The 11,846-nt window shown below is 38.4% G+C and overlaps 1 protein-coding gene across 1 annotated transcript; it reads left to right on the top strand.

The window, feature by feature from the left end:
• The first annotated feature begins 210 nt into the window (after positions 1-210).
• Positions 211-10,293, top strand: CLEC4D (C-type lectin domain family 4 member D). The gene is made up of 6 exons (XM_060658499.3): positions 211-478; positions 2,170-2,259; positions 4,975-5,079; positions 6,237-6,388; positions 7,668-7,783; positions 8,066-10,293. The coding sequence occupies exons 1-6, from the start codon at positions 454-456 to the stop codon at positions 8,214-8,216; spliced, it is 639 nt and encodes a 212-aa protein (XP_060514482.1). The 5' UTR covers positions 211-453; the 3' UTR covers positions 8,217-10,293.
• The last annotated feature ends 1,553 nt before the right edge of the window (positions 10,294-11,846 follow it).

The following is an 11,846-nucleotide window of genomic DNA, read 5'->3' as shown; positions in this document are numbered from 1 at the left end:
AACATGTAACTGCCTTTGAAAAAGAAAAAAGATGAGGGAATGTTTATTAAATTTTTATAAGACATAATAATGATTCTTTCTGGGGCATTACTAAACATTTTGTGTGAATGAATAAAAACAAATTGAGTAATTTCATGTGACACGCTGATAGTGATCTCAACATACTTCTGGAAATTTCTACTGACTGTTTTTGGGTGTTGCTTTCCCAATTTCCTTTTGTCTTTGCTCTGTGTCCCAGAGTGAATCAAAGGAAGCCCGTCTTTGAAAAGACTTCTTTTGACTTATTTTTTATACAGGGAGCTTTCTGATCTTATTTGGAATAAGTAAGATTAATGTTCACTCTCAAGTATTTCTGAGGGTATACTCCCTTACTCACAGGACAACACCCTTGTGGAAAAATACAAGAGGTTTCTGGTTCTCCCAACCACTGGACAACAAGAGAGTTAATACACAATGAGCCAAGAACCTCAAAATAAACGTGAGTACATTCTCTCCTTTCAATTTGAAAGAGACAAATGTGATTATGACTAAGATTTTTTTTTAAGTTTATTTATTTTGAGAGAGAGAGAGAGAGCAAGTGAGGGAGGGGCAGAGAGTGGGGAGAGAGAGGGAATCCCAAGCAGGCTCTGTGCTGTTAGCACAGAGCCCAATGAGGGACTCAAACTCATGAACCATGAGATCGTGACCTGAGCCGAGATCAGGAATTGGACATTTAACCCACTGAGCCACCCAGGCACCCCATAATTAGGACTAGGATTTAAAAATACAAATTAACAAAATTATAGTTATGAAATTGAAGATGAGGAGGAGGAGGATATTAAAGGAAATGACAATGACTTTGGTGAAGAGGAAGGTCATAGATAGATTCGATTATGTTGGGAAGGGAAGCTTCTTTATGAAATGCAAACTGGGCCAAAAGAGGAGGTAAAGTATACAAAAGAAAAATAAGATGGGAAGAAAGAGAGCAATTCGGGAAGATTCTTTTAAAGGCAAGAGGAAGAAGGAAGATCTACAAAACACGATGACCAAGGCTCACAGTTTACCTGGGGGCTCTGCCGTTATCCCCTTTTATGCTGCACTTAAGTGTCACAATGTATTTGCTTTACAAGAATATTGAGTAATATTTTTGAGAAAGAGAACAAATGCAGAAATACATAATTTAAAAATTAATGTTTTGCTTCACCTCATCAACCCAAGCATGGCAAACTTCGATGGGAGCACAGAATACACTGGTCTTGAAATTTTTTATGTAACAACACATCTTGAAGACTTTTTCCGTTGATACTTACTGATGTATATGATTATTTTAATCACTGTGCAGAATTCCATCATAGAGACTTGCCATAATTTAGAATCTGCACTAATACACAAGCAAGTGTTGGTTTCTGGTTCTGGTACTGCAATGAATATCCTTTCCTGTAAATAAGTTCAGTTATTTTCATATGACAGATCTCTAGGATTGAAATTGTCGCGGCAAATGTAATGCATTTGAAAACTGATACAGGCTGCTAACTTGGTCTGTCTGAAGGCTTTCTAATTTATATTTCGGCAGTTGCATTCATTTCCTCACCAAGAGAGTTAATTTTCCCCCCAACCCTACCAACACTGCATTTTTTTTTGTTTTCCTCTAAAACTCTCATTTGTGAAAAAGTATATCATTATATTGTAGTTTACATTTCTTTGAACATCCTTTTTTTGTTTAATGGCCATTTATAATTTCAGAAAATTAAGTTTTCAGCAAATATCCGGATCCGGTTTTTGCTTAGTTTTTGAATTGACTTTTGAAATTCTCTACACAGCGTAGACAATAATATTGTGACAAAATTTTCTTTCATATGGTGCTTGTGTCTTAACATTATTCATGTTATATAGATGTTTAAACTTTAATGGACGTAATTGACATTATCAATTTTTTATTATTTGGGGGTTTTGTGTCTTGCTTATAAAAAGCCCTTCCTATTAAAAAAAAAAGTTTATATTTTTATGCATGTATGTGTGTATCAGTAAGCTCTAAAACTGACTTATTCAGGAGGAAATCTTTAAGCTCTCTGCTAGATCTAAAATATTTTGGATGATCTCATGTTTAGCTTGCTCCTCAGTAGAGTATTTTCCTTAGTTCTTAGTTCTTGTGGCTGAGAAGACAATCTATCTTTCTTTTTGTCCCTGTAGAAGAAGGCCAGCCTTCCCACCTGATCCCTTGGGCCATTGCTATTTTTTTCATCTCACTCCTCAGTGCTTGTTTTATTGCAAATTGTTTGGGTAAGTTATTACCAAAAGTGGAACTCTTTGTGAATTATTTTCTCAACTAAACTTCATAAAGTTGCTCTAAGCCTTTTGTTATCTTGATTTGCCTCCAACATTTCAATTCATAATGTTTTTCAAGGTCTTGAATTTAAAATCCAGAGCTCTGCACTTAACCTTCTATTCGTGATGGTGCTGTCTTGTGTAAGGGAACAAAATATGGAAGTTAGAGTCCCTTTTCTATACATATGAAGGGTGGTGACTATGGTAAATCATACCCCATTTTTACTGAGATTACTAAGGGCTGCATGTTATCAGTAAAGAGTAACCAGCAAAAACCCAACTTTCTGATGAACTGCAGTCTGGCTTTTTTTTTTTTTTTTTTAATTTTTTTGATGTCTATTTATTTATGAGAGAGAGAGGGCATGAACAAAGGAGGGGCAGAGAGTTGGAGACGCAGAATCCAAAGCAGGCTCCAGGCTCCGAGCTGTCAGCACGGAGCCCAACGTGGGGCTCGAACTCATGAACCGTGAGATCATGACCTGAGCTGAAGTCTGGCGCTTAACCGACTGAGCCACCCAGGTGCCTCTTTGAAACGAAGAACAATGAAAGATTTGTTCTTTCTAATACCAAGACCATGTGTAAAGTTATTATAGTTACACTAATATAGCATAGGTGCAAGTATGGATGAATAGACCAGAGGAAAGATAAAGAGAGCTTAGTTACAGATCCTGCCTATATGAATCTCTATATAAAACAGAAAGGGATATTGCCATTATAGGGAAAGGACAGATTTGTTCAGTTAATGTGCTAGAGGACCATTGATCATCCTTATTCAAAAAACGAAATCAGTCTCCTGTTTTATACCATGTACAAAACCAATGCAAGGGAGATTATTGGCCAAAATGTGAAAAGCAAATCGATAATCCTTTTTAGAAGATACATGGAGAATATGTTCATATCCTCAAGGCCGGGAATAATTTCTTTTTTTTTTTTTTTTTTTAATTTTTCTTAACGTTTATTTATTTTTGAGACAGAGAGAGACAGAGCATGAATGGGGGAGGGTCAGAGAGAGAGGGAGACACAGAATCTGAAGCAGCCCCGGGCTCTGAGCTGTCAGCACAGAGCCCGACACGGGGCTTGAACTCACAGACTGTGAGATCATGACCCGAGCTGAAGTCGGACGCTCAACCGACTCAGCCACCCAGGCGCTGCAAGGCCGGAAATAATTTCTTGAACAAGTCATAAAGTGTGCTAGCCAGTGAAGAAACTGTTGACCAATTAGACTATATTAAAGTAAAAATTACTCTACAATAAAAACACCAAGAAATAAAACAGCCATTGCAGACGGTGTTTTTAATGTATAAGAAAAATGGATAAAAAAATTTAGTGGACAGTATATATAAACAATCCTTTCGACCCAATAGGAAAAAATACTGACAATACAGCAGAAAAATAGGCAAAATTTCGAATAGCCGTTATAGAAAAGAAAGCCTGAAATGTCTAATGAACACATAAAAAAGGTCAAGTTTTGGGGGAAATGCAAATTCAACTCACAGTGAGGTACCTTTGCAAATATGCCAGGATGGCAACAATGGAAAGGTCTGGCACTATTGACTATTGATGGTGTGGAGGGACTGGACCTTCAAAGAATTGCTATCAGTGGGAGCATAGAACAGTACAACCACTTTGGAAAAGTTTGCCACTATCATAGTTGGCAATATGCATATCCTGTTACCAGCAATTCCGCTCCTAGGTGTGTAGCATCCTACAGAAAGACATGCTTATGTGCTCTAGGATGCACGGTCAAAAACTCTCCAAGTGGTACGTACAGTTCACAGGAGTCAACACGGGAAGCGATGCAAATATTTACCAGAAGACGAATATCTAAATACATTTTAGTGCATTAAGACAACAGATCACTTTATAGCAGTCAAAATTAATCGATTATAGTTGCGTGTAGCAATATGGACAAATTTCAGAAGTTAACACTGAGCGAATGGCCGAAGGAAAAGAAGGCATATTTTAGAATTTGATTTATGTAAAGCTCAAAAGCAGACAAATCTAATCTGTATGGTTTAGGGATATGTCATTAAGGGGTACGATTGTGAGGCAAAGCACAAGGTGATTACTTTAAAAGTGGCATAGTTACCTTTAAGAGACTGAAAGTGGGTTGTATGTGGGATGTGACTCATAAATCTTAGCAGGACGATCCCTGTGTTTACTAAATATCTCCGTCCTAACACAGGTTGTGAGAAAAAACAGAGGCTTGCAGGACTACTGCCATAAAGCACAGAATGGATAATGTGCTAATAAAAAAAATAATTTTAGGGGCGCCTGGGTGGCTCAGTCGGTTAAGCGTCCGACTTCGGCTCAGGTCATGATCTCACGGTCCGTGAGTTCGAGCCCCGCGTTGGGCTCTGTGCCAACAGCTCAGAGCCTGGAGCCTGCTTCGGATTCTGTGTCTCCCTCTCTCTCTGACCCTCCCCCGTTCATGCTCTGTCTCTCTCTGTCTCAAAAATAGGTAAACATTAAATAAAAATTAAAAAAAAATTTTTTTTGCAACTCCTTTCAACCAGTTCACCCAGAGCTGGAACAAAGGAGCTGCCTAGTAAGAAAAGGGATAGTTACCTTAACTCTTAGGGGAAAAGAAAGGTCAGAGTGACCAGCCCCATTTCCCTACTTCAGTGGTTTTACAGGAAAAGAAAACTAACTTGTTTTCCCCCTTGACAGTGACTCATTACAGCTTTCTACACTGCAGGAGACGCATGGGAATGTTCAAGTTACCAGAGTATTACACGAAGATAACATGCACCAAAGAGGAATCAAAACTGAAAGGTACAGATAGCAAAGGGCATAGGAGAATTTCTGTCTTACTTCCATTTCTATTCAGGTTCATAATCTGATTTAATTTTTTTTAAATGTTTATTTTATAAATAAAGGGGAGGGGCGCCTGGGTGGCTCAGTCTGTTGAGCGGCCGACTTCGGCTCAGGTCACGATCTCGCGGTCCGTGGGTTCGAGCCCCGTGTCAGGCTCTGTGCTGACAGCTCAGAGCCTGGAGCCTGCTTCCAGTTCTATGTCTCCCTCTCTCTCTGCCCCTCCCCCATTCTTGCTCTGTCTCTCTCTGTCTCAAAAATAAATAAACATTTAAAAAAATTTTTATAAATAAAGGGGAGAAGGGAGGAGGAGCAGACAGAGACAGAGACACAGAATCTGAAGCAGGCTCCAGGCTCTGAGCTGTCAGCACAGAGCCCGATGTGGGGCTTGAACTCACAAGTGGTGAGATTATGACCTGAGCTGAAGTCAGACGCTCATCCGACTGAGCCACCCCGGCGCCCCTCATAATCGGATTTAAAGGAATCAGTAGTAAACCAGGAGAGATTAAAAAACATGAGCATCTGGTGCAAGAATGAACATCAATAAATAGAAACAGATTTCTCACGACTGTAGTCAGTTGAATAACTGAAGAATATAACAATACATTTAGGGTCCATTTTTGGCATCCAAAACATAACATTAAGTTAATTCCATTTTCTTTTGATTCAGACATATCTTAAGGACTGTTTCCTTCTAGAATATACAGCTTTGCTGAAGGGACTTTATCTCTTTTATCATTCTAGAATTTGTAAAATCTCATCTGGGAAAATGGGGAAATGCTTGACAGTTCTAGTAGGTTCTCCTCTCCCTTTACATATAATTTCCTACAAAAGGCTTTATTCTAGAAGATACATGTAGGGACATGGAAAAATGATGATGTCTTCTAAGAGAATATCTTCTAATTTTCTCACAGTCACGATGTGATTCAGACAGTTTTGTTTAGAGAATATTTAGAATGTAGTTTTCAGGATTTTTTATTAAAAGGGGAATAGGATGATTTTGGTAATCATGGTATTATTTCCCAAAATGTGAACTGCATAGTTAGCAGAAAAGTTATGCAATCTGTTACAGACGATAGGCTCCTTGTAAGTAATTTTCATGTCAATTTCCTCACGAGGAAGCACCTGGAATTGCTGTCCTACTGGTTGGAGATCCTTCCAGGACAGTTGCTATTTACCTCTGAATGACAACAAGACATGGGCAAAGAGCGAGAGGAACTGCACGGACATGGGGGCTCATCTGGTCACCATCACCTCAGAAGCTGAGCAGGTATGTTGGGAGGCTCACATCAGTCTCTCTGCTGGTTTGAATCTCTTGGCATAGACAGGAATTTCTTTGCTCTGTCTCTGTGCCTTTGCTTTATCTGTTTCCTCTTTCTTCCTTATTTTTCTTCATTTGGCCAACTTCTGTTCTCTCCAGATTTGATTCATGTATTATTTCCTCCAGAAAGTGACCCTGACCATCTTCCCTACTCCATCCTCCCTGTTCCCGTTTGGAGATACTTCCGTGGTACTTTGTGTATTGCATGATCATGGCTCTTGCTTCACTAGTGTTAACTGGGAGGTTACCTGTTCACTGCCCCATCTCTTCCAGTGACTCTGACTTTGTAGAGGGCTGGGGACATGCTTTCCTCACCTCTGCATCTCCAAAGTCTTGTGCAGTGTTAGGCGCACTGGATAGGACCTGATACATGTTTGGTGAGTAAGTGAATACGTGAATGGTTAATCATGACTGAGTAAGTGAATACGTGAATGGTTAATCATGACTGAGATAGCTTCTCAGGATAAAGCATAGGAAAAATAATTTAGCTGTCTGGTTGTAATTCTAAATAAAAAACAATTCTTAAGTTTTATTCAGTTTTTTTTTTAAAAAAACAATTTATTTCGTCATATAATATACTTCCAGAGATGTACCGTAACTCCTAATCTACTCTTTTCTTTGTGAAGGGGGTTTCCTGGAGAATTCTGTTCCAATGGCTTTGCAATCTACAGGTTCATTGACTCTTTGAATACAATGGAACTTAATTTAATATGCAAGCCATTGAAGAGACAATTTTATTTTTTTTATTTTTATTTTTTCAATATATGAAATTTATTGTCAAATTGGTTTCCATACAACACTCAGTGCTCATCCCAAAAGGTGCCCTCCTCAATACCCATCATCCACCCTCCCCTCCCTCCCACCCCCCATCAACCCTCAGTTTGTTCTCAGTTTTTAAGAGGAAGAGACAATTTTAAAAACAAAAGTTAAAAAAAATCCGATCCTAAGCATTGTGCTAAGTGATTTGCAAGTATGATCTCACTCTTCACAGTAATTCTTTGAAGTCATCCACTTTTGGAGATGAGAAATCTTGAGTTTGGAGGGGTATAAGCACTTATGACATTACACGATATATGGCAGAGGCAGGATTGAAAGGAGATCTGTCCGATGACAGTGCTTCTGTGCTTAGCTAGTAGTAATCCATCTGACCTTTTCCCACGTTTCCTAACATAACAGCTACTAAATGACAAATGCAAATATACTTACAAAAGTTTACCTTTTTATGCAGAACTTTATCATTCAACTTTTGGATAGACGGTTTTCATATTTCCTGGGACTTACAGATGAGGACCATGAAGGCCAGTGGTCCTGGGTGGACAAGACACCATTTGACCCACATATTGTGTAAGTATATTGACTGGGGTGAAAACTTTCTAGGCAAAGACAAGAAGATAGCAAGGAGAATTCATTTGCCTCGAGGCATACTGATATAGAAATGCCTGCTCAGAGAGGACCGTTATGTATTGAGCAACTTCTCTACTAATAAATGACTATATTTCTATTAGAGAGTGCAGCTCTAAATTTTTCACTGGAGGCGTTTTCTCTACATGTCTCCTGATCTACACACACACCCACACCCACACAAATACAAATATAAAGATATACATATATATTTTTTCATTTTAGATTCTGGCATGAGGGTGAACCCAACAACTATAAGCAGAATGAAAATTGTGTTATCCTTGTTAATGTCCAAGACAAATGGGCCTGGAATGACTTTCCTTGTAACTTTGAGAGAAGAAGAATTTGCAAGTTACCTGGAACAACATTCAACTAGAAACCTCCAAAGGAGTCCTTATGATGGCAACAGAAAAGGGGAACCAATTAGACCAGGGCAGAATGTACCTGCACCATTGGAGCAGAGAAAACATGCTGAGAAAATAGAACATTTTTCAGTTACGATGGCCTTACTTTTGTTTTATTCATTCAAGACAATGTACTTTTGTGTGGTTTGGTGGCCGGAATCATCTTTTCTGTGAGAATCCATTTTCATGAACTTTGCTTTCTTGATAGTGTATCAAAGTATTTCCTTTTCGATTGGTGTGCATTGATTATATGTCCAACAGAATGGCTCAAATGAGGTGATCTCTTGGTCATTGTTCTTCTCTGCTCAAATTCTTAGCTCTGAAAATTCAAAGGCAGGGTATTCCAACTGATAGAGGCATGCCACTTTTTTTTTAAATATGACAAACCCTTTGAAGTTTTTAAACAACATTCTTATTGTTCAATGTCTCGTTCCCAGACTTTTTAATAGTATCAGTCATTAGATTGACATTCCATGAGCAAAATATTTTCTGAACAGGAGTGTAGGAGTTCTGAATTGTAGTATTGCCAAGATGGAAAAAAAAAGAAAGTCTATCTACCTTTAAAAACATTTTCTTCTTACTCTACCTTAAATGTCTTCCCAAAGCAGGGAGTCCCAAGCTGACTTAGTTTCTTTTCAAGCGGATAAATCCCTCATAGGCCACCTTAACCAAACTGCCTTCAACTCTGTAGCTGAAGAAACTGAACCCACGGGAAGGCAAAGAGCTCACCTGGAACATTGCTAGTTCATGAAGAGAAACAGGACTGTGGCCCAGAACTACTTTTCATGAGCGGCAAACTGTGTTGCCTTCGGGATTACAGGAAAGTTACTAGGGTGACTTGGCCTCTTGACTAATGGATGAAAGTTCTAGCATTGTATTCGTGTTTCTACATTTTTAATTTGAGTCAGGAAAAAATAATCATATTTTCAGCCCATTTATGTTAGCATGTCTTTTTAGAGCTATAAAGCTAGAGTTCAAACTAGAAGGGAAGTCCTTGTCTTAACAACATGACATGACGCTTTTGTGATATCACTAGTGTTAACTGTGGAGCAGTGCTATCCAAAATATGGTGGTCTTTCTTAAAATTCTCAGTTTGCTGATGTTTCCTGAATCGAAGCTAAACAATTCCAAGCAGTGGCTTTTTTTTGAAGTTGATTTTATTTTGAGAGAGAGAGAGAGAGAAAGAGTGAGCATGAGCAGGGGAGGGGCAGAGAGGGAGGGAGAGAGAGAGAGAGAATCCCAAGTGGGGTCTGTTCTCTCGGCACGGAGCCCCATATGGGGCTCCATCTCACAAACGCGAGATCATGACCTGAGCCAAAGTCAAGAGTCAGATGCTCAACCACTCAACTGACTCGGCCATCCAGGCCAAGCAACGGCTTTTTAACCTGACTGCCTTAAAGCTATTTTTGAAAACAGCATTTATTTTGTAAATTACTTAGTGATTTTCTGTGTTAGGAAGATTAGTGTTTGATTGATTGATTGTGTGTGTGTGTGTGTATGTGTGTGTCTGCATTTAAAGCTGATACTTTTAACTGAAGGAGTGCTAATGATTTTAATTGCTCGCCATTCACTAGTTACATAGCACAAAATCTACAAAACTTGTGGAAATAATTTTATGTATATGCTAAAAGGCTTTGTGTAGTTAACATCATCCACTTTCTCTACCGTATATAGGTAGAGATTCAGTTGCCAATAAAATGTGATCTCTATGTGATTTTATACATCTGTGTCGGCATCTATATCCTTAATCTCTTTTCTCGCAGTCTGATCATTTTTCATTACCTCCGTGGTGACCACCACAGACCATCGTTCTTACCCGGATTATTGCAATGGCCTTCTGACTGGTCTCCCTATTTCCATCCTCGGGCCCTTTCAATCTACTCCTAACTCTCCATGGCACTCGTATTCCTCATAATTTCTTTAAGACACCTGATAGTAATTTCATAAAAATAAATGCAAATTTTTTAGGGTATTGTGGTAGTCTTAGAAATTTGAAACACTTAAAAAATTTAAATATTTATTTTGTGTTTGCTGTATATGTGTGTGTGTGTGTGTTTGCCACACACACACACACACACACACACACACACACATCTCAAACAGTAAAAATGTAAATAAAAGTATCAGTTAGATCTTCCACCCTGAACTTCAGTCCCTTAAATGCCTCTTCAGAGTAGATATGATTATGTTTTTTATATGTATTTCCATGTATGTTTATATGTGTTATATAAATATATATACATATATAACCTACTGTTTTTATACTAATAGCAACATTATCTACATTGCCTTAAACATGTTACAATTTTTTCCCCACAAATCTAAGGTGTTTTTGTTTGTTCGTCTGTTTTCATCATGACAAGTGTATTCTTTGATCCCCATCACCTATTTCCTCCTTTTCCCCACCCACCACCCCTCTGGTAACCATCAGTTTGTTCTCTATAGTTAGAGTCTGTTTCTTGGTTTGTCTCTCTCTCTTTTTTCCTTTGTTCCTTTGTTTTGTTTCTTAAATTCCACCTATGAGTGAGATCATGTGGTATTCGTCTTTCTCTGTCTTATTTCGCTTGGCAATATACTCTGTAGCTCCATCCATGTTGCAAATGGCAAGATTTCATTGTTTTTTTTTTATGATGGAATAATATTCTGTTGTGTATACACAGCTTCTTTAAGCTTCCGTAATTTGGCTATTGTAGATAATGCTGCTATATACATTGGGTGCATTTATTCCTTTGAATTAGTATTTTTCCACCCTTGGAGTAAATACCTCAGTGCAATTACTGGATCAGAGGGTAGTTCTATTTTTAACTTTTTGAGGAACCTCCATATTTCTTCCACAGCGGCTGTACCAGTTTCCATTTCCCCTAATGAATACAGGAGGGTTCCTTTTTCTCCACATCCTCCCCAACACTTGTTTCTTGTGTTTTTTTATTTTAGCCATTCTGACAGGTATGAGGTGGTATCTCATTGTGGTTTTGATTTGCATTTCCCTGATGCTCAGTGATGTTGAGCATCTTTTCATGTGTCTGTTAGCCATCTGGATGCCTTTGGAGAAACGTTTGTTCACGTCTTCTGCCCATTTTTATTTTATTTTATTTTCAATGTTTATTTATTTTGAGAGAGAGAGAGAGAGAGAGCAACATGAATAGAGTAGGGGCAGAGATAGAGGGAGACACAGAATCTGAAGCAGGCTTCAGGCTCCGAGCTGTCAGCACAGAGCCTGATGCAGGGCTCAATCCCACAAACCATGAGATCATGACCTGAGCCAAAGTCAGACGCTTATCAGACTGAGCCACCCAGGCGCCAATGGGCGCCATTTTTAAATTGATTATTTGGTTTTGGGGGGAAAATATCTTGCATTTTTTACTTAAAAATATAGTTTGGAAAATGATTTATACCTTGCCCCATATAAGTAAATAGTGTTTCATTATATTGGTATATCATAATCTGAGATAACTTTTGAGTGACAAAATATTTCCTTATATAATAAAAATCAACAAAACTACATATTGTCACATATATCTAAGAGGAATGAACACTTTAAGGAAAACTAATATAGATAAACCTTGGTTTGTGAGCGTAATTCATTCCAGAAACATGCTTGT

Source organism: Panthera onca, chromosome B4 (assembly GCF_046562875.1).
Source record: "Panthera onca isolate mPanOnc1 chromosome B4, mPanOnc1 haplotype 2, whole genome shotgun sequence".
Classification (NCBI taxonomy): Eukaryota; Metazoa; Chordata; class Mammalia; order Carnivora; family Felidae; genus Panthera; species Panthera onca.
This window is presented reverse-complemented; position numbering and strand designations above follow the sequence as displayed.